General features: G+C 44.7%; 3 protein-coding genes and 1 long non-coding RNA gene across 7 annotated transcripts in view; 2 read left to right on the forward strand and 2 right to left on the reverse strand.

Moving 5' to 3' along the window:
- Nucleotides 1–269: 269 nt before the first annotated feature.
- vamp5 (vesicle-associated membrane protein 5) lies at nucleotides 270–7,467 on the forward strand. 2 transcript variants are annotated; one of them, XM_064353469.1, is made up of 3 exons: nucleotides 270–668; nucleotides 3,317–3,559; nucleotides 5,267–7,467. In XM_064353469.1, exons 1-3 carry the CDS (start codon nucleotides 666–668, stop codon nucleotides 5,429–5,431), a joined length of 411 nt encoding a protein of 136 aa, XP_064209539.1. In that variant the 5' UTR covers nucleotides 270–665; the 3' UTR covers nucleotides 5,432–7,467. The 2 variants fall into 2 exon arrangements, with proteins under 2 accessions (XP_064209539.1, XP_064209540.1); XM_064353470.1 differs by having other exon boundaries at nucleotides 285–668; nucleotides 3,416–3,559.
- Nucleotides 7,468–7,623: 156 nt separating this feature from the next.
- Nucleotides 7,624–11,582, forward strand: rnf181 (ring finger protein 181). 2 transcript variants are annotated; one of them, XM_064353468.1, is made up of 6 exons: nucleotides 7,624–8,144; nucleotides 8,414–8,535; nucleotides 8,694–8,827; nucleotides 8,965–9,080; nucleotides 9,627–9,701; nucleotides 9,870–11,582. In XM_064353468.1, exons 2-6 carry the CDS (start codon nucleotides 8,450–8,452, stop codon nucleotides 9,927–9,929), a joined length of 471 nt encoding a protein of 156 aa, XP_064209538.1. In that variant the 5' UTR covers nucleotides 7,624–8,144; nucleotides 8,414–8,449; the 3' UTR covers nucleotides 9,930–11,582. The 2 variants fall into 2 exon arrangements, with proteins under 2 accessions (XP_064209538.1, XP_064209537.1); XM_064353467.1 differs by lacking the exon at nucleotides 7,624–8,144 and having other exon boundaries at nucleotides 8,654–8,827.
- LOC135264688 (transmembrane protein 150A-like) lies at nucleotides 11,118–23,546 on the reverse strand. 2 transcript variants are annotated; one of them, XM_064353462.1, is made up of 9 exons: nucleotides 23,304–23,546; nucleotides 21,601–21,770; nucleotides 21,446–21,565; nucleotides 21,084–21,131; nucleotides 20,827–20,913; nucleotides 19,982–20,049; nucleotides 18,921–19,048; nucleotides 18,137–18,314; nucleotides 11,118–16,021 (listed from the first exon to the last, which is right to left on the reverse strand). In XM_064353462.1, exons 3-9 carry the CDS (start codon nucleotides 21,508–21,510, stop codon nucleotides 15,693–15,695), a joined length of 903 nt encoding a protein of 300 aa, XP_064209532.1. In that variant the 5' UTR covers nucleotides 21,511–21,565; nucleotides 21,601–21,770; nucleotides 23,304–23,546; the 3' UTR covers nucleotides 11,118–15,692. The 2 variants fall into 2 exon arrangements, with proteins under 2 accessions (XP_064209532.1, XP_064209533.1); XM_064353463.1 differs by lacking the exon at nucleotides 21,601–21,770.
- LOC135264695 (uncharacterized) overlaps nucleotides 11,118–24,331 on the reverse strand; it is a 75,423-nt gene continuing 62,209 nt past the window's right edge. The window contains exon 2 of the long non-coding RNA XR_010332779.1: nucleotides 11,118–12,434. This is a non-coding gene — a long non-coding RNA (uncharacterized LOC135264695). The remainder of the gene's footprint in view (nucleotides 12,435–24,331) is intronic.

The following is a 24,331-nucleotide window of genomic DNA, read 5'->3' on the forward strand; positions in this document are numbered from 1 at the left end:
GGAGTCTCATCGTTGTCCCAGAAATATATATTGGTGGGATAATACATTATAAGGTTCCCAGAAGAGGTTCTTTTGGCATTCTGAAGAACTAGCAGTCCCGCATTCGGTCGTCTCAAATATATTATTGTTTTGCTTTTTTGCATCATGTTACAAGTGCTCTGTTTTTTTTTTTCTTTTTTTCAGTTGGGTAAATGTAGGCCAATGAGTGGGCCGTATATTCCCCTCTGCCCCCATCTCCGGCCGGGCACTGTGATTTGATAAGAAGGGTAGCTTCTAAAAAGGCTGCCCCTTCAGACGTCATCTCCACAGTGGGGCGTTGAGCCTGCCTCCTGTCACTTAAAGAGTCACTTAAGGAGTGACAGGAGGCAGGCGTAACAGTTAGCGTAACGGTCTCACACCAAAGTCCCTAGTTAAAGAAACACGGGCTGGAAGAAGAAAAAAAACGCATAAAGAACGAACAATTTGCAGAACGGGGGACAATTCTGCAGCAGAATCAAGAGCAGGGAGGGGAGGCAAGGTTTTGCGTTTCCCCTTTCGCGCTGTAAGCGCCGTTATTTGTTGAAACTTAGAGCGAAGACGGCGGTTCCCAACGAGCAGTCGCTTTCTGATGAGGCGAATTTGCTGACTGTCCAGGACAACAGTTGAGATCACGTCGTGAGAGAGAAATGGTAAGTGTGAAAAGAACACGTCTCTTTTTGTTCTGTGAAATCCTGTTAATTACATTTGCTGCCACGAAGTTTGACCGCACCCATGATATTAAATACCCATAAAGAGAATGTTTTGTATAGCGTAGCCTATTGTTTTCCTACTTCGATTATCGTGTCACTTTCAGATCATTTGAATCTGAAAACTATGCCAAATGGATGTGTTATTTGACTGCAATGTGCGCTTTCCTGTTAAATTAAATACACCACTTTGTATCGGTGGAGATAACCTAAAGGGTTACTTAGTGGACATCGACTATAATAAACTTCAGAATAGCGGTTCATAGATGGTTAGCAAGATTGCCTTCGTAAATTACGGGTTGATTTCGGTGACAGATTATTCTTATTTGTATGTCATACATCATAGCTTATTTGCGAAATTTAGCTGTTAAAACTATATTCCCGCTATAACCTCCTGTGTCATAATAACGAATTACAATTGCGAACAAGTAAAATGATTCATGAAAATATTGCTATGTCGTGTGCTTCTGGCCATTACCATTATTCGAGTGCATTAAACTTGACTAAACCTGGGTCATCCCAGTATGGACAAAGGTTGAAAGCTTGCCAACATTTGACAGGCCTTCTGAGGGCCGCGTTAATTCAACTCCATGAGACCATGTGTACTCCGTGAGAGTTGATTTTAAACTGAACGTTCTACTGCGTAGCCTAGACCAAAGTTTGTTCTTTGGAGGGGATACTAGGACTGCATTGCATGTGTCTCAAATGAGCAACACAAGGACACAATCTATTGAGCTTTGAAGCCTTGATTGGGAAATAAATAACGTTATCTGGACTGGTAATACAGAGCAGAGGGACCATTCACCCAGTGCCAGGAAATGCCAGGGAATGAAGAGAGAGAGAGAGAGAGAGGAGGAAGGAAGGAACTGAAAAGGGGCAACACTTCCCCAGTAAAGATGCCATTGCCAGTTGATAAATATTCTTTATTTTTCAGCTGTATAACCTTTTAGCTAGTTGCTATACAAACACAAAACTGTATTAAACTATATAATTTACAGATGGTGTATTTCAGTAATTTGAAAACATGCTGTAAGAAGGAATGACGACATGGTCAAATGTGAGAAGAATTAAAAATAATGACATCTTCCTCAATGGGATATATTTTAGTCTGTTTTTAGGTGTCTGTGAGCTTAAAAGTCACTGTGGAACTACGGTGTGTTTTCTCACTTCTATATGGCCCTGGAAAAAGTTTTTTACAAACTTAAAAAAAAGAAAAAACAATAAAAAAACTTTATGGTGGTTTTGGGAGTTGAAACAAGCTGGAAATCCCCTCCCTAACACATGCGAAACTGTAAGAAATGTTCCCCACTTATGAAATAATATTTAATGTATTACGTTAGCATTTAAAAAAAAAAAAAAAAAACATAAATACAAATCTTTTAAAAAAATCTTATAATTCCAAGGCAGTTTTTTTGTTCATTATTACAGCTATTTTTATATAGTTTGGTCCTCTGCATGAATACTGTGTGGTAAAACAGCATGTGATTCAGTGTGAAGTAACTGCTGTTGTTTGTTTTGATTTTTTGGCTGTTTTTTCTTCTTTTTTTTGCGAAATTTTGGGGCTGACCTCTTGAGTTTCCCATAAGTGTCACAATGTGATTCATTATTTCAGCCTCGACCCTGAAAGAACCCACTTCCTGTCCCCAGCATGTAAGAGTGGGGATGATTTCGCTTTTATTTTTCAGATGTCACATATATTCACAAATCTTTAAAAAAAAATAAAAAATTTAACGAGGAAGGAAACCAATAACCAATAAACCACCATTGTGCACAAATCTGCCATTTTTGAAAAGTTGCTGAATTTAGTTATTTTGATTGCTAGCAGTGGTGGGAGCAGCTCTGTTTCAGAGGCTAAAGACCATGAGATAAACAAACAATTCCCTGAACCTGTTCCAATTTATTGTAGGAAAAAACAACATAACTCTGATGGAAGATGTCTGCATTATAGTGTTAATCTTCTTATCCTAAAAATACATTTGTGTCCATTTACAGCATATCTATTTGTTCTGTTTGACAAGACATTTGATTTATAGTCAGGCAGGCAAAATAATGCTGTTTTATCCCTCTGGTCTCCTGGAATGTTGTCGCTTCTCTCAGCTGTACAACTGCCATTTGATTTTCTTTAACTTTAGTTTTTTCTTAAAGAAGAGTAACCTTCCCCTTTCCACGACAGGGTAATCCTTCATATTACTCTTTTTACCTAGACTAAATTACATTACATTACAGGCTTTTAGCAGACGCTCTTATGCAGAGCAACTTACACAAATTTGTTTTTACACAGCATTTACATTGCACCCATTTAAACAGCTGGACATATACTGAAACGACGCAGGTTAAGTATCTTGCTCAAGGGTACAACGGCAGTGTCCTGCTTGGGAATCAAACCTGGGACCTTTGGGTTGCAAGACCAGCTCCTTACCCATTACACTTCACTGCCGCCCACACTAAACATCGCAATCCCTGCATCGACAGTTTGGTGTCAGTGCGATGTTGGCCAAACGTTCTCCGTGTTCAGCTGCCTGGTGACTGAACACCCCAGCGGTCACAACGAGCGCTTTTTCGCGGTGACATCACTCTCTAACCCTGGCCAGGTAGACCTCGGCATCGATCGCTGTCAATCGTCGATGCGTTCGTCCCCCGCGCCTGCGTCAGCTGACCCTCTTGGCCAATCCGGTCCCTCTCGCCCTCAGGTGAAAGGAAAGGACCGGCTGCGCCAGGCCCAGGAGGAAGTGGAGGAGGTGAAGGTCATCATGCTGGACAACCTGAACAAGGCGGACGAACGGTCGGGCAAGCTGGGGGAGCTGGAGAACCGGGCCGACATGCTCCTGGAGAAGGTGAGCGTTTGGGCTCGTTTTTAGCTCAGTCTGGATGGCTAGCGCACTCAGCCAGAGTGACGTGGAATAGCGCAAAACGTAAAAGTTTTAGCCAGCGAGCAGAGCGGGTGCTGAGTCATCAGTAGCTAATGCATAAATATTAATAACATAAAGTTCAGTGCCATAGTAGGTACCAGAGGGATATAGAGAATTTAAGCTTTAAGTAGGAAGTGAGACCGGCAGGCTCAGCATTGCTGAATTTTCAGCGGTTGTGTGGCTGGTCCTGCTCAATCATGACTAGCCTTCCAACTTGCTCAGCTGTCAGTGCTAGCAATGCTACTGGTGCTATATACGATATGAGAAGCTGACTGTGAACGTGTGTCTGCTGTTGGACCGCTGTGTCTGGAGCTCCAATGCCTGCCGTTTAGGTCTAAGTCATGTTGTTTAAGCGACCGCAAGAACAGCCAGGATGTCCCACATTGAGACCATTTCCAAGGTCTACCATAATCTTGGGAATAGCCAGGAAATGTCATATTGGTGTCTATAAATACACTTTGGGTGGGATCAGGTGGAAGACGAATTTACAGTTTACATCCTGATTTTAGTTTACGGGGATATTTTTGGAAAGGTATTTCCTCTTTTCGTACGATGAATGAGATGAAACAAACTCTCTTGGTGACCCAGCATGCCAGTTAGTTCCTGCTTTGCATGAATGTATAGGGTGAGTGTGGGGTGAGTGTGTGGGTATGGGGTGAGTGTACAAGTATGGGGTGAGTGTATGGGTATAGGGTGAGTGTGTGGGTACAGGTGAGTGTGTGGGTATGGGGTGAGTGAATGGTATGGGGTGAGTGTATGGGTATGGGGTGAGTGTGGGGTGAGTGTGTGGGTATGGGGTGAGTGTACAAGTAGGGGTGAGTGTGGGGTGAGTGTATGGGTATGGGGTGAGTGTGGGGTGAGTGTGGTATGGGTGATGCAGTATGGGTGAGTGTATGGGTATGGGGTGAGTGTGGAGTATGGGGTGAGTGTATGGGTATAAGGTGAGTGTGGGGTATGAGGTGAGTGTGGCGTATGGGGTAAGTGTGGGGTGAGTGTATGGGTAGGGGGTGCATTTGGGATGAGTGTATGGGTACAGGGTGAGTGTGGGGTGAGTGTATGGGTACGGGGTGAGTGTGGGGTGAGTGTATGGGTATGTGGTGAGTGTGGAGTATGGGGTGAGTGTGGGGTGAGTGTATGGGTAAGGGGTGCATGTGGGGTGAGTGTATGGGTACAGGGTGAGTTTGGGGTGAGTGTATGGGTATGGGGGTGAGTGTGGGGTGAGTGTACGGGTATGGGGTGAGTGTGGGGTATGGGGTTGAGTGTATGGGTATGGGGTGAGTGTGGGGTGAGTGTACAGGTATGGGGTGAGTGTCGGATGGGTGAGTGTGGGTTGAGGTAGGGTACGGGTGAGTGTGAGGTGAGTGTTGGTATGGGTAGGTGGGTGGGTGGTACAGGTGAGTGTGGGGTGAGTGTATGGGTATGGGGTGAGTGTGGGGTGAGTGTATGGGTACAGAGTGAGTGTGGGGTGAGTGTACGGGTATGGGGTGAGTGTGGGGTGAGTGTACGGGTATGGGGTGAGTGTGGGGTGAGTGTACGGGTATGGGGTGAGTGTGGGGTGAATGAATTCTGACCATGCTGTGAAACTGTAATGGCTGTTGCTTATGACGTCCCTCAATTTCCGCCCCTCCCCAGAGCAAGGGCTTCAAAAAGACCGCGACCAAGTTGAAACAGCAGAACAGGTGGGAGAACATGAAGATGAAGGTGGTGGTGGGCAGCATCCTGGCGGTGGTGGTGGTGGTCGTCATCATCGTGGTGACGGTGCTCAACTGCTGCCCGAAGGTGACCAATGGGACCTAGGGACTGGTCAGGCGGGCGGCACAGGAGTCGAGATACAGGAACAGGAGATTCCCCTGTGCTCTGGCTACGTGGACAAACACAAGAGAGAGAGAGAGAGAGAGAGAGAGAGAGAGATTGCTACAGTAAAAGTTCTCTATCAGAGGAAGAAATGGTACCACTGACTCAACGAAATGCCAGCATTGTGCATCCGATTGAGCTGCTGCCCCTCAACCTGTTTGACCGACCCTCAACCAGTGCTCTCCCGATACTTCACAGAGCTGCTCCAGAAAGCTGACTCCGCTCAGTAAGAAAAGGAATCAAACAACCCCCCCATCCCATCCCACAACCCACAATAGCGCTATAGTGAGACTTGTTTATGGGTTAAAGTGTTCACGTGATCACTGCAGGATGCCACTTCACACACACACACACACACCTACTCAATTATACGTACTTAATAGCACAACTTGCCATTTAGAAGACGCTCTTATCCAGAGCAATTTACACAGATTGCAATCCGTTATATTATACAGCTGGATTATTTACTGAATCGATTCAGGTTCATTACCTTGTTCCAGGGTACAGCAGTAGAACCCCACCTGGGATGCAAACCCACAACCTCTTGAGTTTTAAGCCCAGTTCCGAAACCGCTGTACTACACTGTCATGTCAGTTTGTTTTATTAGCAATACAGAATGTAAAGAAATTACTTTCTGTACCTTTCTCTCATAGCTATTTGACCACTAGAATCCATCTTAGTCTTAATTGGCTGCCTCGTCTATACAGTCATATAGACATCACTTTAAATAAAGGCCAACAGTGTACAAGTTCCAGGCTTATTTACTCAAATTCAGTAAACAAAACAAAAGCATCTATTTATGTCCTGTGACTATGCTTGTGATTGAGATTGAGTGTGTGTGTTAGTACCTCAGATCCACGAGTTGATCTGGAAATAAACAAATATGGAAAATAAATGCACAAATGTTACATTAGGAAAATGTGTTAGATTTAAACCTTATGGCAAGTGTCAGATGGTGATTGACTTTTTCGCATGTGCAAAATTTCTATTTGTTTATCCTGTTTTACATTGAAAGAATGATCAGTGTTATGAATGTGAAACCTCCGACGAGAGTGCTATCATTTCATTCAACCTTTTTAAGCTTGTATTTTTTTGCTATAATGTGTTTTTTCTTCTTCTGTGATGTAATTCAGCTTGTTTAATGTTACATACGCTGAGTATTGGTGATGTCATTTGTTTCCAGTCACCTGGATGGTGTCACTGAGTGAATTATATGTGCTTGTGTTTTGTGCGGTTATTGAGAAAAGCACGGGAAACAAATATTTTAAGAAACACCCTGAATAGATGGTTTAACTGATGGATGAACTGATTTTTTATTTCGATATTGAAATTCACATTTGTGTTGCAAAGCACCCTAGTGTACTCTCTTCATCCTGTCCCCATCAAAATGTCCCCATGAAATGTTTCATGTTTTCAGTTCCTATATTCCGAGTTCAAATGCTTCTAAGTGAGAATGAAACTGCTCTCACACACATGCCATAAATACAAATGCAGAAGGAAGCAGTCTTAAAATTAATAAGGGTGCATTTATAAAAAAAAAAAGTGAGACTTGTGATTACCGCAACAATCTACTCTGATAGGAACCGCCAGTGCAGAATAGAACAGAAACTATTATCTATAAGATGTGTGAATGTTCCTCTGGATTCACGATCACATTAATTATCAGACAGACAAACAGTAAAAAAAATTAGTAGCATTCTGTTGTCAGGTGGAGTTGAGAAAGAGAAGTAAATGTCAGTTTGACCCAGGTCTGCTTAGAGCATTGTTTTTGGTTGTTTCTCTCATGATCAACAAGTTTTACAATTTCCGTTGCTCTTCTGCTTTAGAAAAGATAATTCACCAAAGCAGTAGGAATTTTTGCTATCTTGATAAAGAAATACTGCTCACTTTTTTTTTTTTGTTTTTTTTATAGACATGTTTAATGTACATGAGTGTTCATACAGGATACTTGCTTATAAAGTTGGAGTGATTAAAATGAAGTTCTCGTTTCTGTGGACGACAAATATCTGACACTCGACTTTTCAATAGAGTTTCAACTGTTACCTCAGGTAAAGCATGTCTGTGACCCTTCTATTTGTACATATTTGTAAAGAATCATTTTTCAATTGCTCTTAACATTCAGGCTATTATTTATAGTCTCGTACATTCAGGTATACCCTCCAGAAAACAAACGTTGTTTTCAGAATTTTTTTTTTTTTCCAGAAGAGTAGATTATTATTATGTACACAACCTCAATCGACAAAATGTCTAAAAATAGGCTATCACAATATAGGCTATTTTGTTTTTGTAAGCAATCTATTGTCACTTATTAATTTTATGTATATATCCTCATAGTTGGCGAATAATCTTTGCATATATTTAGATACCTGCAGTTATCCTTGCGGATTTTGCGGTATTTTAAAGACCCATTTACCTTTAGTAAACCACTGAGTGAGCTCTCAAACAAACTAACAACAGCCAGATGCCGTATGTATCGGCCTTCTTTCTTTTCATTGGCTCACGTCTGGAAATGTCGACTGCTCTGATAGGATACAACAAAACATTCTACCAAGCATTTAGATTGACTCGTTTGTTTATCCCGGTAGAATGACTGTGCAGTAGAAGTTCTGTAACTTTTTCCACAAAACACGCAAATATTATTATTATTATTAAGCAGGTAAGAATGTTCTTAAATTTTAAAAAAATGAAGTAATAGAACTGAGCGTTTTGGTTTTACGTGTGGTGTTTTCTTTTTACATGTAGCCTACTCCTGCTCGACGAACGTTAGCTCAGTCTTAAAACAAAAGTGTTAAGTTAGCTGTGTTAGTATGGTGGCTCTCACAGACCATATCATTTCGCTTGAAGCAAAGAAATATGGATAGACTGATATGGCTCTAGAAAGACTTACTCTGTAAACTTACTTCGCGAACTACTTATTTCTCGTAGTTGTGAACGCCTGTGCGAGTGCGGACCGACAGCGGGATGGCTTCATACTTTGACGAGCATGACTGCGAACCGACCAACCCAGACGAGCAATACCGGCAGAACGCTTTGCTTGAACTGGCTAGGTAACGTCGCGTCTTGTCCTGTTATAACCTACCTGTGTGAACAGCGTATTATTGCCTGGCAGCAACAGTGTGGAGTATGTGGGATATACTGTTTTTTTTGTTTGTTTTTTTAAATCAGGCAGTGGAATTAAAGTTGTCCATGCTCGCTCTACCGGTAGGTCTCTAATGCAGGGCATGGATATTGACATGGGTCCATTTGAAGTATCAGACTGGGATCACCGCCTCCCTCCCCCCGCTGCCCGAGCCATAACCCAGAACCTTCCGACCGTTGTCATCACCCCGGAGCAAGCAGGTGACCGCACTGAAATCAGTTAACCCCCCACCCCCCCGGCACACGTCCTTAAACCGATTTACCTCAGATTCGCCGTTTGCCTTTTTGACGGCCCGATTTCTTCTGTTTGCGCTAACTGTGCTCCCTGCCGTCTGCAGACAAGGGCTTGAAATGTCCGGTGTGTTTGCTGGAGTTCGAGGAGCAGGAGACGGTGCGGAAGATGCCCTGCGAACACTTCTTCCACGGCGGCTGCATTCTACCGTGGCTGGGCAAGGTGAGGGCAGGTCTTCATACACTACATGGGCCAAAAGTATGTGGACACCTGGCATCCAACATCTCAGCCAAAATGCTGGGTTTTAATATGGAGTCAGTCCACCCTTTGCTGCTACAACAACCTCCACTCTTCGGGGAAGCCTTTATACTAGATGTACATTCCCAAACCATGAGAAACCAGACCAAGGGGTGCTCAGATATTTTTGGTCTATAGTGTAGATGTATATGGTCTGGTGGCTCATGTTGGCCTACTTTATCCCTGGGCCAGTTGTGGCAGATTATGGTCAAGTTATTTGCCATGGCTGTGCATCTTGACTGTGTGTCCTCCATTTTGTCTACCTGACAGTATCTTTTATTTGGCCTGATTATGCTTGAACGAATCCACTGAACTTAAGAATATTTATTTTATTTTATTTTCTTAAGTCTTGATAAGAATACTTCTGTCAGTGGTCGCCAACACACAACATACTCACATAATACCAGCTGAGCTTGGTGAGCAAACGGAGGGTTTGTGTCTCTGTGCTCTAACACGACGTCTCCTCCCCAGACCAACTCCTGCCCTTTGTGTCGCCTGGAGCTCCCAACTGACAGCCAGGAATATGAGGAGTTCAGGAAAGATAAGGTGAGTCTGTGGGGTTTTGTAGGAACATCGGTTATCTTCTGAAACACAGAAACACCCAGAAATGTTTTCCGGTTTCAACCAGTGAACTTTAAAGCTGGAGGGAATGAAGACTGAGCTTTACCTGCAGCGTGTTTACGTGACATTGGGGACCATTTTTGTGTGTTTCAGGAGAGGAGGAAACAGAAGGAACACAGGTTGGAGAATCTACACGGAGCCATGTACACATGACCGGCAACGGACTCTGGTACGGACATCCACACACACTGAGGGGCACCAAAACTGTGTGTGTGTTTTTTTCACGTATTTAATTTTAATTTAGGGAATCAGTTTTAAACACCGGGGCATAGGACCGTTTTCATATTTATATACTGGTATACAGGTGTAAATGCAACCTATGCTATAATGACAAATATATTCAAGTTACTGTATAAAGATATTTTGTGTAATGTTATATGAATATGGAAATGAAACCATGTTAAAAATGTGTACAAAAGTGGACCAAAGCAAAAGTGCGGTTTCAGAATTGCATGTGTGAACACAGGTATACCTTCTATACAATAATTCCAATGAGGTTGTTTTAAAAAAAAAAAAAAAAAATGTAAATGAACTTAAGTTCTTTTGTATTTTGTCAAAAAACTTAAATGGAGAAAATTGTCAGCACCAAACAATATTGGCCTCTGAGTGTTTATATACACGAAGGGTCACACACGGACAGCAGTTCATGCACCTGTACACATCGCCACCCATCGGCAGAGACTCCGTTTGACAGACGGAGCGAGATCCTTGTCGTAAGGATTTCGGAACTCCAGTCCCGGAGGACTGAGTTGTCTCCGGGGGCTTCTGCGCTTTTGAATCGGGCGCCCGTGTAGGCCTTTAAACGAGGTACGTGGGCTTAAAGGAGGGGGGTGTCCAAGTCCGGCAGACGCTGCAGCCCTCTGGGATTGGAGTTTTTGACATCCGGTTTAACCACAATGCCAGGTAGTGCCGGCACAGGGGGAGAGTTAGCGCACCGCTAAAAATAAGCTGCCGTTTTCACATTACCATGACACAGCGGGTTCTGAGCGTCTTGCGTTCAGCGCTTGGCAACCATGAGGTTCGGCGCGTCAGCAGCGCTGAGCGAGGGGAGCTGAATTAGAGCTTCAGGTCAGTGGCCGTGGTGCGGACATTTTGAGAATACCGGAGCTGTGACTCTTATTAAATCAGCTGGAGGACTGTGTGGCTGGCCAGCTGAGCTCTTCAGTCTATGGAATCAGTGCTGGGCTGTGTTCTCAAGGATGGTCCATTCACTGGGTTTAAAAACGAACAGAACAAAACCCATCTCCCCCGTGTCTAAAAAGATGTAGTGGTGCAATCAGTTTACATTTAAATGCCAGCGTACAGGTGCACATTCGTTCAGAGAGACAGCAACTCCGGGTGTTCATTCATAGGTTTTCATTTATTTGAATTTGTATTTGAATATAAATCTCTTGAAAACTTAATACAAGTAACATAATAGCAGATAAACTGTGTATTTATTCAAGCAGTTATTTTTAAAAAAAGGTAGAAGTATTCTCTATTATTGTTGGTTTGAATATATTTGGACACCATTTGCCCTACCTCCAGTCAAAGTGATAACATAAAATAGTAAAAAAAAAAAAATCAGAATGGGCAATGGATATCCTTTTCATTTCTTGCTTAAAGTGCAACATAATTTACAAGCAAAGTTACATCCAGGAAATGACATCATCCCGAGCTGCGTCCTGGATATCGCGTTCACATTGGTATTTTTCAGGGACAAGACAAACATCGTCTGACACGCTTTCATCTGCTTTTGAGACTTGCATTCGACCAACCAGGTCAAGACAGGTGTACTGAATGCCACTTAGAGCACATTATCACCAACAGTGTCGTCTTCTCATTCACTTCCAGTGAAGGATACAGCCTTCCAAGTTCAGATTTGCTCAAGTAAAATGGGGGGGGGGGGGGGAATTTGCTGGGTTCATAAGCGGTTAATGATTCACAACAAGCAGCGTAAATGACAATATTGCTGGAGTCTGGATTTAGATACCGACCTGTGGTCATGGCACACAAAATGTCTGCTGGTGATGAAACTCTTTTTACTTCACCTTAAAGCTATGAGCACTCTTGTCCCCCAGCTCCCCACCACCCCCTCACCCCCCACAGCTTAGTCCTGTTACTAGTGTACATTATAAAGGCATTCATGTCTGCCCTCTCACTGTGCGTTTCTAGTAAATGCATATTCATACGCTGAACACGGAAAGCTTGACAGCCGGCGGTTTCACAGATGCCATTAGCGTAGCAGCACGTACCAAAAGAACGCGCGAATGCAATAACCGCGTGGCGCTTTGTCACAAACAATGCAGAAATGGATCTTTTCCGTCAGTCACATTTCACGACTGGAAAGTGCGCAGCGCGCGAGATGCACTGACGTCAAAGCCTCCATCGAAAGATAAAATTATTCCAGCACTGTGCGATATAATATTGCAAACGAAGATGATGATAACAACAAAACAAGTTAAGGCTTTGCTCCTTTAAAGAATGTGGTTATGGTTACTTTTATGCTTTAAAACATACCTTTTAACTGAAATGCTAAACTTAGGAGAACGCTCACAACAGCTGCACGGATAGAATGTAAAACCGATTACTTATTACATCTGCATGGCAAATGTAGGCAACAAGGCTGGCATAACACCTTATGAGTCAACAGAATCAAGAGTGACCACAGTTATGATACTTCCATTACATTACATTACAGGCATTTGGCAGACGCTCTTATCCAGAGCGACGTACAACAACGTGTATAACCAGAACCAGGAACAAGTGTGTCGAAAACCCTAGAGAGAAGTACCGTTCCAAGTGCAGGGAACAACCGCATAGTTTAACTTCCCTTTTTTCTCCTTCTGAAAGATTGCTGTTGTCAGCGCTGCACAACTCAAGAATACAGGACAGGTCCTACAGTTGTTGTATATACACTCACTGGCCACTTCATTAGGTACACCTGTTCAACTGCAAACTGCACCCATTAACGCAAATATCTAATCAGCCAATCACGTGGCAGCAACTCAATGCATTTAGGCATGTAGACATGGTCATCTGCTGAAGTTCAAACCAAGCATCAGAATGGGGAAGAAAGGTGATTTAAGTGACTTTGAACGTGGCATGGTTGTTGGTGCCAGACTGGTTGGAGCTGATAGAAAGGCAACAGTAACTCAAATAGCCACGCGTTACAACCAAGGTATGCAGAAGAGCATCTCTGAACGCACACCACGTCAAACCCTGAAGCAGATGGGCTACAGCAGCAGAAGACCACACCGGCTGCCGCTCCTGTCACCTAATGAAGTGGCCGGTGAGTGTATATCTGACTGCAGTAGTAAGTAGGAAAAGACGCCATTGGTTCGAACACTTGTTTTGCAACGGTGGCAAATACAGAACTTCCTCCACCACGTCATCAAGAGGACCGTCAGCGTCGTTTGAGTGGCTCAGCCGCAGAACTGACGTCGCGCAGCGGGGGAATGGTAATCGGTCAGAGATCACGGATGGAACATTAGTGCAGGGCTGTCAGTTTGTGGATCGATCGTTGCATTCACTCCCCAGCAGGGGCGGTGTTTGCGTGTTCAAAACTGGAGTCCGGATTTTACAAGATCTTTCAACGCTGTAACCATGACGACCACCTGCTGTGCATCGTCCGCAAAAAGCATATTGCTCCATACTGCCCATACTGTGTTTTAGTTCATACGTGAAAAACATTTGATTTGAGTAATACTGTGAAAATTATTATTTTTTACATTGTAGTCAGGTGACATCTATTAGTGGTCCCAATGACAGATGCGCTATTGCTGGTTGTGAATTATTACTGGATAAACGTGATGAATGTAGTGTAATTAGTCCAAATGACCCACCAGCGGCAAATCGCAGTGCTCGTTCAAAGACACACTGACGAAGCACCACGGTCAAAGAAGTTGCGGTAACAAAATCTCAATTCCCTCATTTGGTCAGTACGTATTTAAAAAGCACTGCGGCATTACAGCGATGTGGTGGCGACATTTCTACCTCGTAATACTATTAACGGTCACGGCGGTATAGCGATATGAAACAAAAAGTGGCTAATGAACTGTATTCAATCACCATTCCTCCTTATCTCTGACTTCCAAGTAAACGCAACTGTTACACTTTTTCTTATTGCTTTTAATAGTTAGTCTAAAATAAGGACAAATGTTGACTTAATCCAGGCTAATGACCTATAATTTTTGTAGTTCATCAAAACGTACATAAGTTTTTTTTTTATTGTGTGTTGTTATGTCATGCCGTTATTAAAGCTATCATTAGGAGGTTCCGGTGCAGTCAACACTGCCCTAAATGCCCTTTTGCTTTCGCTGTCAGTTCCAAAAACTCCCACAGGGTGGAGCTGCTGAGTTAAATAAATGTGGCGTATTCACTTCTTCACCAGCTGCCCAAACATGCACATCGTTTCGCAAAAAAACGAACAGCTGCAAATATTACTGTATAAAACCTGAAAATATCTTCCATCTCGGAAAACCTTTGGAAGAGAACGCATCACAAAAAAGGAAACCTTATTATTATTATTATTTTTTGAGCGTTCTTACTACGTTTACGGTGCATTACTTAGTCCTGCAGTAAACCAGGATTTCAGTGTCTTATATGAGCCTCTGCTTGACTATATGTGCAGGAGCTTTGCATTGCTTTTTCTAAGCCTAAAATTGACAAGCTCTTTTTTCATGTTCCTTTAATACTCTTAGCATTTCTTAGGATCACAGACTTAAGACGTTGGGAGTGTTATTATGTATCTACAATGCACACGGTACGTATAACATAGCTTTTCTCTGTTCAACACAGTCACGGGTCTCTGAACCGTGGATTAAAATCCCAACCGACACACACTGCATTTCCAGTGAGCCAACCGAGATCCTAATATTGGTCTGTCGTTGATTTACGTATTGCCATCTATTCGTTTAAACGTAAAAGTTGTGTATTGCTGTATCATTAATACTGACATAATATTTCACTATTTCCCTTTCATAGTCGACTGTTTGCTGTTGACCACGTGAATAAGGACAGAATTTCTGCTCTCCTTAAAAAAAAAAAGAATAAATAAATAAAATAAATTTTAAAAAATAATAAATAAAACCTGAGAGTCATGAGGTCCTCTCCTTTTTCCTGAAGGGATTTCTCAGGATGCTGTTAAAAAATTAAATACTTTCTCGTTAGAACACAAACTCTTAAAAACATTAAATTTTCGCATGGAAATTTCACGGAAAGACCAACTTTCAGGAGAAGTTACAGAAAAATAAAGGGGAAACCGTAATGGGAAGCGATGATTTGGCATTTCTGGTTCTAGTCACGGCAGACGGGGGAAATGCAGCAACAGCGCACCGTTAATCCTCCAGAGGATGTGTGGAATGGAGGCTTCTCCCATCCCATAAGCCCCCCTGGCTGCACGGCATTCGTAAGTGTTTGGCTGATTTTCAGTGGAGCAGCGCAGCAAACGCTGCCCCTCAGAGAGAGTCGGGAGCGATGGGTGATGAAATAACACCCTATGGCGACTGGACAGGAAGCGGCCGTGTCGTCGTGTACCAGCTGTGATCCTGACCCTACCCTGGCTGTGGTCTCTCATCACCCTTGGTCCTCGTGGAAAACGCACTTTGAACCCCCCCCCCCCCAGCTGACCGAGGAGTCTATCGACCAAAGGAACGCCACCTGTGCGGATGTCTCACCTGTGCGGATGCCTCACCTGTGCGGATGCCTCACCTGTGCTGGGCGGGGCAGCAGCAGAACCGCAGCCGGAATCTCAAACTCCAGCCCCGGCCGATTTAAACTTGACCCTGGAAGCGAGTCGGGCGTGCTCGTAAACGCATCGGCGGTTTTAAAATTCAGCGTTTACCCGCGCCGTGTCAGGGCAAAAAAAAAACAAAAAAAAACGGCCAGACGCTGGCTCTGCAGCGCCCTCTGGAGTTTGAGGTTGAGATGGTGGGTCTACAGCATGGCGGTGCTCTCCGGGGTGCAGTTCAGGTGGGGGGAAGCGTTGCTGCCGCCGGGCGATTTCAAGCCCTTGGTGCCCCCCCCGAGCGGCATGGCCCTGGCGCCCGCCCCCATGACGACCCCTGACCCCTGGTGGTGGTGGTGGTGGGGGTGGGGGTGGCGGCGGCAGCTCTGCAGGCCTGCCGTCATGGTGTCGGTGGTGACCGTGCCGAACTCGTAGGTGAACGTGCCGTAGAACACCAGGATGTCCACGGTGAAGACCCACTCGCAGATGGCCGCCACGTGCTGAAGGACGAAGCTCACGTGGATGAAGAAGATGCCACCTAGTGGCGGGAGGTCGCCGGTTAAGGAAGAGAATCAGATTACCCATAATCCTCCTTTTGGTAAATGGTAAATAGACTGCATTTATAAGTGCTTTACAATTGGTGCCTCTCATTCACCAGAGCAGTTAGGGGTTAGGTGTCTTGCTCAGGGACACTTTGACACGCCCAGGGCGGGGATCGAACCGGCAACCCTCCGACTGCCAGACAACCGCTCTCACCTCCTGAGCTATGTCGCCCCTTTTCCGCGTGTTGCACGTTGCGCATCCCGGCAAGTACGTGGGAAGATCCAAAGATCTGTGAAGATCCCGCGGCGAAACCCGGGCAGGTGTAGGTGCGTGACCCCGCCTAGCGATAGTGGCCTACATACCTGAGCCGGGCGTACCTGTTTGGCTGTGATGTGTGCTGCACTCGTCCTGCTCCCTTCGGGGCCCTCCCCAGAGACCGCCTGGCAGAAATACCCCTCATGCTTCGCACATGACACGCCCCCACTGACATGCGGGGACGACACAGCTCAGGAGGTAAGAGGGTTGCCGGTTCGATCCCTGGGCGTGTCGAAGTGTCCCTGAGCAAGACACCTAACCCCTTACTGCTCTGGTGAATGAGAGGCATATGCTGTAAAGCGCTTTGGATAAAAGCGCTATATAAATGCAGTCCATTTACCATTACATGCAGCTTCAGCATTCCAAACCGACTTTAACAACGGTAGCCACGGTGACCAACGATGGCTTGTACAAATAAAGCGCTGCACAAATCAAAACCCATTGCTCTTCATGAGTCCTGTCAAAGTACTGTATAATTCTGACTGTTCCTGTCAAATATAATTCAGGCTACAAATGCAATATACAATGAGGCTGATGTGCTTCTAAATACAAGGAACATGCACTTAATTAGCGAATTGTACGTCTAACCTGCGTTGTCTGGATACTCAGCGTATCTATACGCCGCTACATGGTGTTCCCCTCTGTGGGGCTGTGAGGTGATGATTTGATACTGTGGTCCGATCGCTTCAGGAGTGAAACTGCTCCGGCGTTGGTGTACGCGTCTTAGGGAGTGAAGTAGGGCAGTTGGGTTGTCACAGAAACCGGCAAACTAGAGCCCCCACAACTGGAGCTGTGTGCCCTAGAGGCTAATAAAAACCTGAAGGTTTACTACGAAGGAGGCCCTGTACTAATCCAAAAATCCAAAAGGCTTGCCTATATGCCCCATAGAAGCAGTTATTCTTATTACACTTTAAAAATTATTATTATTTTTTTTAAACGTGAGTCGATATGCCATCCAACATCTCTTCTGCTCCCCAGCACCCTCTATATGGGCATCCCATAATAATAACTGTAAGGGGCCTCAGCCTCAAATCGGCCAATCGGACGCAGTGTAGTACAGCGGTTGCGGATCCTAGGCCTGTGACTAAGAGGCTGTGAGTCTAATTCCCAGCTGAGGTGTCGCTGTTGTGCCCACAGTACAGCTATGCAATGTGATGTCACTCCTCTGGCTTCCCGTCGAATAGGGAGGGTTGCGAGCCCTAGACGGCTGTGGTGCCTTCGGGTATTTGAGGCTATCCATCATTCAGCTGTCAATTAGGGCCTAGAGTAAGTAGGTGTGTGTGTGTGATTCCTGTCACAGGTGACGTCTTGAGTGAGTCACTGTTCCTCTCGAAACCCGCGGCCTACGTGACTGCCTGACACCCAGGCCTTAGGGTGCCGAGCTTTTTCTACTTTCGTTTCCCGCCGGTACTGGGAAAAAAAAAAAAAAATTCCAAAGAAATGTTGTTTGTACAGGGCGGATTACACTCCGGGGATGTGAAATCGTTGCTATCAGAGATGATCGCGTTTGAGTCGGCCGCAACGACGTTCCGAGATTTATGTCACCGTCGTGATCGTAGTCGTGCCCGTTGTGTTGAACTTTGGCTGGCTCGGTTGTCGTGACGATGTTGAACGTTGTAACCTCCCGTAAATCGGTTATCTCTAGGCCCTAAGAGCGAATGACGCCAACCGCTTTGCACCTTTTATCAGCGACGATGGAATGCTGGTGACTATCGTACATCGCTGAACTGTGCACCGCTCCTAGCCCTCACCCCCCCTCACACCCCCCCAAACCCCCCCCCAGGAGTGAGGATACTGAGGACCAGAGACACCATGGCTCCCACGGCGAGGGCCACGCGCACGTGCGCCATCCAGTGGTCGAGCGTGGTGACGGCCACGCGGTACGTCAGCACGCACTGCAGGCACACGAAGAGCAGCCCGGCGGGGAAGGCCACGCCCGCCCCCACGTAGTGCAGCGATTTGGCGTGGTCCACCTGGGGGGGGGGGTGGGGAGGAGGGATTCACTTATGTATTTACGGTGTATCACTGTCTTAACTCTGCAGAAAGACCGTTTCACACAGCAGCACAGACCGTCTCACACAGCAGCACAGACCGTTTCACACAGCAGCACAGACCGTCTCACACAGCAGCACAGACCGCCTCTCACAGCAGCACAGACCGTCTCACACAGCAGCACAGACCGTCTCACACAGCAGCACAGGCCATCTCACAGCAGCACAGACCGTCTCACACAGCAGCACAGACCGTCTCACACAGCAGCACAGACCGTCTCACACAGCAGCACAGACCGTCTCACACAGCAGCACAGACCATTTGACACAGCAACACAGACCGTCTCACACAGCAGCACAGACCGCCTCACACAGCAGCACAGACCGTTTCACACAGCAGCACAGACCGTCTCACACAGCAGCACAGACCGCCTCACACAGCAGCACAGACCGCCTCACACAGCAGCACAGACCGTCTCACACAGCAGCACAGACCATTTGACACAGCAACACAGACCGTCTCACACAGCAGCACAGACCGTCTCACACAGCAGCACAGACCGCTCGCCGGACTCCTCTCAGACTGACCTGGAAGTTGCCCACCATGACCAGGCCCAGGGCATTGACACAGCCAGAGAACAGGGCGCCGGTGTTAACCCAGCCGTGGTGGCTGTGCTCAATCACCTGAGCATAGCGCAGCAGACAAACCATCACCACTGCGGGGGGGGGGGAGAGGAGAGGGGGGAGAGGGGGAGGGGGGGAGAGAGGGAGGGGAGAGAGGGAGGGGAGAGTGGACAGTATAAGTACAGAAAAATAGCAGATCAAAAACAAAGGTCAAGGAATTGAGGATGTGGGGAGAGAGAGAGGGAGAAAGAAAGAGCAGGAGGGATTTCACAGTTCAACACTGGTAGAGGGGCTATTCTGTATTACATTACATTACATTACATTCATTTGGCAGACGCTTTTATCCAAAGCGACGTACAAAAGTGCATTTTCATGCACTTTTGTTTTAAATTCACTGTTTAGTGTGCACACTTCAGTCAGTTATTCTGAACTTTGCTGACCTTAGAACAACCCCACTGGCAGTGAGGCAACCTGCTGTTATGTGGCTCATTCCAGTACAGATCCCTCAAAAGTCTCTCAATAGCTGTAACGTCATGTAAGATCCACCCACAGAGTTCATCAACGTTGGTAAAAGGTGGACACTGATGAATATCTATAAATATTTATACTTGTCAAATTCCGTAGAGCTCTTGGCACAAACCCATCATTGTGGCTTTGCTGTTCCCATATTTGGGTGGTATGGGGCATGCGCAGTGGCAGAACCAGCTGCTGGCAGGTAAACACTCTACGCCGTCACCTGGGCACACAGTTCAGGTGTTAAAGGATAACCCCGGTAATTTCCATTTCTTCAGCGCTGACAACACGCCCTATGAAAACACCAAAACTGAATATGTTTCTGTCCAACTCTCTGTACTTTTTGGCATTCCAACACAAATTTGCGTTCAACCAAAGTCAGCTCATAAATACAGCTCAGTAAGACACGTCCGCGGTCCGCGATCAGTTCCACTCGTTTAGGGGCCACCAAAACCTTACAGCCAGCCTGTGTGAGGTGCGGTTTGGGGCGGTTTGTGGGGTCTCTCGCTCACCCATGAAGGCTCCGACGTTGCCTATCAGGCTGAACAGGCAGCTTTCGGGGGGGAATGAGCCACACTTACTGCGGGACACGGGGAAAGAGGAGAAGAACCGTCATCAACAAGCAGTCTCAGCCTGAACACAGATCAACGCCACGTGCTCAAACACACGCCAAAACCAACGTTCGGAAATTACGCGTTCTTCACTTAAAGACTAAAAAAAAAACAATCTGATCAAAATCAGCATGCAAAGTGCTGCTAAATTAAATGATCTTGTCGATGCAAACTTTTAGAAAGCATGCTGTTAAAAATGCGAAACAAATAACTGTGAAACATGCGCAAATAACTATAAAAACTGCTCTGGCCCCACAGCACAGGAGAAATCTGGAGCCGTGGGTCTCTGCAATACTGAAATTAAATCCTAGTTTTGTGAAGGTAGCCTTGTTTCGGTCTCACCCAAGGAACCAGGGCTTCAACAGATCCTAGCTCTGCTGCAGCAGTACTAACTTAAAAAAAAAAGTTATACAATGAACAACAACCGCAAACACCGCAACAATACTAAAAATTGATAGCATTTATGTATGGCAAGCAATGTGTGCCAGATTGCTCAATGCATGTTATCATATTATATAAGCTATATCCATGCTTAAAAATGAGATGAAATTGGACTGAGTGTAAATACATTATATGCTATTATCTAAAAAAAAAAAAAAACTTATCTCCAGGCCTGCATCACTAACCCAGACTAATGACAGAAGCTTAAAAAAAAACCCAGAATATCTATGTATGAAGTCAGTGTAGGATCACCAAACAGACCTAGCAGCGGACACAAGCTGTGTGTATACGTGCGGGACAGACACCTGATGAGAGGGATGTCTTGAAGGGTGCAGCACATTTTGGGGAAGCCCTGCTTGGCTGTCTCTTCTGTACACGTGACATTGTAAGACCTACAAAACACACACAATGAAAACCGGTAAAATATGACATAAACTCCAGGTCTGTCTTACTCCTTTCTGTTCTGAACAGAAACGCATCTTTGTTCATTTGTTCTTCGCTGATCACGGAACCTTGTGTACAGAAACAAAAAAACAGCAAGGCGATAGAGGAGCTTGCTTACCAGTTCTCTACCGGACACACGTGATGATTCATTACTGCCATTGCATAGCTGCAGTGAAAGAAAAACATTTAAAAAAAAACATTAACCCTTTAAGGTGTGAGATCACAAACGTGTGATTGGAATGTTCTGAACTGACCATTCTAATGCTGATGTAACAATTGCCACTGGTAGTCAAAAGCAGCGGAGTTCTAGAACACTGGCTTAGAATTTTTGAAGGAAAAAAAAAAACATTCCAAAAAAAACCTACTCTTCAAAGTGGCTTAAATAAAAAGTTACAAAATGGTAGCCATTATCACAAAAGAACGGGCAATAATTTTACTCTGTTAATAATTGCACAGCATCAGTCACAACGGCCTCCTTACACGATCCATATTCCCGTGATGCAGAAAGCAGCGAGGCTGAAAGGCAGGACGATCCAGGCAGTCATTGGGCAGCTGGTGAGACGGCTGTGTCCAAAGCATGAGGGAGCGGAGGACTGGAGGCTGCAGGTGAGACAGGTATGCAGGGGAGGGCTAACAGGTAAAGGAGTGCAGGTACAGGAGAGGTGAGACCAGGTTACGCTGGGGGGGCTGACAGGTAGGCTGGGGGGGCTGACAGGTAAGGGAGAGCGGGTACAGGAGGGGTGAGATGGGGGGATGAGAGTGCCACTTCTGCTACTGCCCCTGGCGCACCCAGCACTTTCCAAATCTGACAAAAGATGGGGGGTTGTGGAGGAAGAACAACAGACCAGATCATGAAGGGAGGAGGGAAGGCAAGAGAAGAGGCAAGGGGGCAAAGAATGAGAGAAAGAGGAGATGAGAAAAAACATCACGATTTTGGAGTTGCACACAGGATTGGTTGTGCATCTGCATGGGGTGCATGATGGTAGCTGAGTAAAGAAAACTCTTCATGCTGTTAAACTGGATCCTATATACCTCCCATGTCAGAGGACAAAGAACGTATGTCCTGAGCTAAATATAGACCAAGCGTTCCCTGGAATGAAGAACAAATCGGCTGTCACCGTAACATACCTACATATTGCATTCAAAGGTATTCAAACAACCAACTGCGCCATAAAATCATTATTGGACTCCAATCCTTGATTGAATTTTATTTTTAAACAATTCTATTCAATCGTGAGCACAGCAGGTCACAACATTAGAAAGTACAAGCTACAAGTACAGGGACGGAGTGTGGCACAGTGGGTAAGGAACTGGGCTTGTAACCGAAAGGTCGCCGGTTCGATTCCCGGGTAAGGACACTGCCGTTGTACCCTTGAGCAACGTACTTAACCTGCATTGCTTCAGTATATATATCCAGCTGTATAAATGGATACAATGTAAAATGCTATGTAAAAAAGTTGTGTAAGTCGCTCTGGATAAGAGCGTCTGCTAAATGCCTGTAATGTAATGTCTATTTCAGTTTGATTTCGATTTCTGTCTGCTCTGCACCCATGTGTGACTAAAGTAGTCGAATAAGTAACGAATATAATATTCCGCAAGAAAGGAATCTAAAGCAGATTATTCCACATTTAAACAGTTAACTGACATCAATATTCGCGTGCTGATGTATTAACAATTTATTACTATGAGTATCAGTTTATAAAAAGCAAAACCATCAGTGATAGAACGCATTAGTAACATGTAACCTTAACGTTGACATGAATTAGACGAATTAAACGCTGATTACAGCAAAAATCCATACGAAGAGAACAGCGACAAGCCAGCTATCATAGCTAACTAGCCATTATCACACAATTTGGCGATATAAACGATGAGAGTCAAATAGGTTACTGTAATGTCACTGGGCACAACATTACGTGACTAATCAATAGCACTATTAGCTTGATTACTTTAAAGCAAACGGCGATATTCAGCTATGTAAACTGACTGACGTATTAATTTACATAGCTTGCTATGTAGTTTTCTGCGAAGCTATCTTACATTATCTATCGTAATTTACTCGGTGTAGCTTCACCATACAACAACGTTGCATGACCGCACGATTTTGACACCTCTCCAGTCAAGTAGCAATTAGTAGCTGTCCAGTCAGCTATTTTCGACTAGATGGCTAAATAAACAGCTAGCAAGCTAACTTGCAAAATACATAGTCTAGTCATGTTGATTTATGTCTTGCACGTTCCTCTTGCATGTATGATATTATATTTTACTCGCCACTGTAGAATATGTTTAAGACGTAGGGAAAAAAAAAACAAATAATTGTTACTGACAAGTTACGTACCCCGAATCCTTCCCGTTAAACCTTCATCGAACCTAAACAACCTTGGTACTCCTTTAAACTAACGGATTTTAATTTCGGGCACATAGCTCCCGGATTGGCCACTGCATACCGGTGCCACATGGTATATGTAGTCATTTCAACACAAGCCTCACCGTTGCAAGAGAGATATAATAAAGTTATTGCCACAAAAAACGAACTACATAGCCCAGAAGCCAATTCACAGGTACCAAAGAGAGGGCCCATAATCATAATTAAACCAATGAAAACGATTTTATGATTTAATGATTTTACCCCAAGGCATCCGCCAACCAGAAAAAAAACACGTTAAGCTTATTTTGTATACGGAATATTTTACGTGTTGTAAAGAGCATCGAGTAAAATGACAGGCAAAACTATTACCACACTTAAGAGGTCACCATGGAGTTTTCTGAGTTTGCTGTCCAACTGTCGGTCACTGAGGGACAATATAAAATTACCCGTTGATTTATCTATATCATAGAGTCATTATTTGCCCTACCTACTGGTTTATATTACTCTAATTTAATATATTTTACATTTTTTGCTCTTAATCCACTTCTGTCTAGCTGCATCTTGATTATTCCGATACTCATTAAGACCATATGTGTACCGATCTCTGCCAGAACAGGACTGACATTTAAATTGCAATAAATTCAGTTAATTTAAATGAAGGTATCTGGCGCCCAGGCATGGAGATAGCAAGATACAGAAACATATTTACTGTAAGGAAACTAGGATGTGGGGCTTTAGGATTCCGTGATCTAGTTTGCAAGGCTGTACAACGGTAAGACTCCCCGTCTCTTTTCATATATCCTCAGCCCTAAATATGCGACTGGATAACTTCTTATAGATATGATTAGAATTTTTTTTTTTAATACCAATTTTTCTTGTGTGGCTGAGTGGCCCTATTTCTGATTCGATAATTTGCCTCTCCCTTATCTGGTCCCTTTAAATAGTTCGCATTTGATGCCTTGATTTTTGGGAGTCCTCACAAACCTTTTGCACGAGCA

The sequence above is a fragment of the Anguilla rostrata genome, chromosome 10 (genome assembly GCF_018555375.3).
Source record: "Anguilla rostrata isolate EN2019 chromosome 10, ASM1855537v3, whole genome shotgun sequence".
NCBI classification, from domain to species: Eukaryota; Metazoa; Chordata; class Actinopteri; order Anguilliformes; family Anguillidae; genus Anguilla; species Anguilla rostrata.

What these genes read in the sequence shown, in the direction of transcription:
- vamp5 (XM_064353469.1), top strand. An exon ending in CCGACATGCTCCTGGAGAAG is followed by an intron (nt 3,560 to 5,266) that starts GTGAGCGTTTGG and finishes GCCCCTCCCCAG; the next exon opens with AGCAAGGGCTTCAAAAAGAC.
- rnf181 (XM_064353467.1), top strand. Translation starts at nt 8,472, where the DNA reads ATGACTGCGAACCGACCAACCCAGACGAGCAATACCGGCAGAACGCTT. An exon ending in CATCACCCCGGAGCAAGCAG is followed by an intron (nt 8,828 to 8,964) that starts GTGACCGCACTG and finishes TGCCGTCTGCAG; the next exon opens with ACAAGGGCTTGAAATGTCCG. An exon ending in TTCTACCGTGGCTGGGCAAG is followed by an intron (nt 9,081 to 9,626) that starts GTGAGGGCAGGT and finishes TCTCCTCCCCAG; the next exon opens with ACCAACTCCTGCCCTTTGTG.
- LOC135264688 (XM_064353463.1), bottom strand. Translation starts at nt 21,510, where the DNA reads ATGACTGCCTGGATCGTCCTGCCTTTCAGCCTCGCTGCTTTCTGCATC. An exon ending in CAACGTCGGAGCCTTCATGG is followed by an intron (nt 19,049 to 19,981) that starts GTGAGCGAGAGA and finishes CCCCCCCCGCAG; the next exon opens with TGGTGATGGTTTGTCTGCTG. An exon ending in TCATGGTGGGCAACTTCCAG is followed by an intron (nt 18,315 to 18,920) that starts GTCAGTCTGAGA and finishes CCCCCCCCCCAG; the next exon opens with GTGGACCACGCCAAATCGCT.